The sequence below is a fragment of the Penaeus monodon genome, chromosome 25 (assembly GCF_015228065.2).
Source record: "Penaeus monodon isolate SGIC_2016 chromosome 25, NSTDA_Pmon_1, whole genome shotgun sequence".
NCBI lineage: Eukaryota > Metazoa > Arthropoda > Malacostraca > Decapoda > Penaeidae > Penaeus > Penaeus monodon.
In genome coordinates, this window is record NC_051410.1 from 38927878 (window position 1) to 38929101 (window position 1224).

Here is a 1224-nt window from a genome sequence, read left to right on the forward strand (position 1 = left end):
ACTCTATCCCTAAAACTAAGTATTAGTGGATGTTCTTGTCATTATTTTTTGTTTGAATAACATGCATCAAAAGAAGAAAATGTTTGTACTCTGATTCTACTGACTAGAAATAAATATATTTTTAATCATTATGATATGCAACATGTACCTACACATTCCAAACAAAATAAAATTATTCATGGATCTGTCACACTGCTGATTCATGTCATCTCTTTTGGAACTTGCTTACAGTGTCCACTTTCTAAAAATTACATTTAACAGGTGTAATGATAATACATCAAATACCCTTTCCTTAATAATTTACTATGAGTCAATAACAAAGAAAAAGTTATACTAACTGTTGCAGATATCTCCATTTTGCAATGGCCTCATATCAGGAATTCCATGACAGATGACCTCATTGATGGATGTGCAACATGACTTGGGAAAGCCATGATAGTTGAGAGGGGAAGGGTAACATTCTCTGTCAATAGCCGCTTCATGTATGACCCTGTCAATTTCATCAGTTGTCACCCCTACCCCAGAAACCTTTACACCTTCATCTAACACTTCACGTGCAAGCTGTAAAGGAATTTGAAAACTACATTAATGTACGTATCATTTTTCCCTTCTACATTTCAACTCCTTATGAAGCTAATACTCACTGATATGACAGATTTCTTTCCTAAGAGTTATTTACATTTAGACATCCTCTATCCAGCACCTGAGATAACAGATTTCTTTCCTAAGAGTTATTTACATTTAGACATTCTCTATCCAGCACCTTAGATGGTATTCAACCATATTATTTTAAAGAACTTAGCTTATAATTGTCCTTACAAAAGTATATACATTAACTGAATGAAAATAGGTACCTTGCATGCTACTCTCATTCCCTCAATTTCTTCATCAGAAAGGCACTTTATACTGGTGGAACCTCGCAATTTCTGTTCTGAGTGTGGAAACCCATTTGGGTCATCCGCATAATCTGGTCTGCCTATTGTTCTTGGAACTTCTCTTTTGGCACTTTTTAGATATGGACGTAAACTGCCTGTAATTAAAAAAGACGTAAAGCTTTTTACATTCCGTTCTTGGAATATATTCTTCATTAATATGCTTCATATAAGGCCTTTGAGTATACAAGTGGTATACTACAGGGCTTAGCTCCCCTACCACTTAGTTCCTAAAATTGTATTTGCAAATTACTAATTCCCACCAAGACAACCAAGGACTCATATCCCTGAA

The 1224-nt window shown here is 34.8% G+C and overlaps 1 protein-coding gene across 1 annotated transcript in view; it reads right to left on the reverse strand.

Moving 5' to 3' along the window:
- LOC119589236 (methionine aminopeptidase 1-like) overlaps positions 1-1224 on the reverse strand; it is a 9234-nt gene that overhangs the window by 3840 nt on the left and 4170 nt on the right. Inside the window, exons 4-5 of the mRNA XM_037937841.1 lie at positions 855-1030; positions 339-561 (exon numbers count right to left, since the gene is read on the reverse strand). Coding sequence (XP_037793769.1) covers positions 339-561; positions 855-1030 — 399 coding nt within the window. The remainder of the gene's footprint in view (positions 1-338; positions 562-854; positions 1031-1224) is intronic.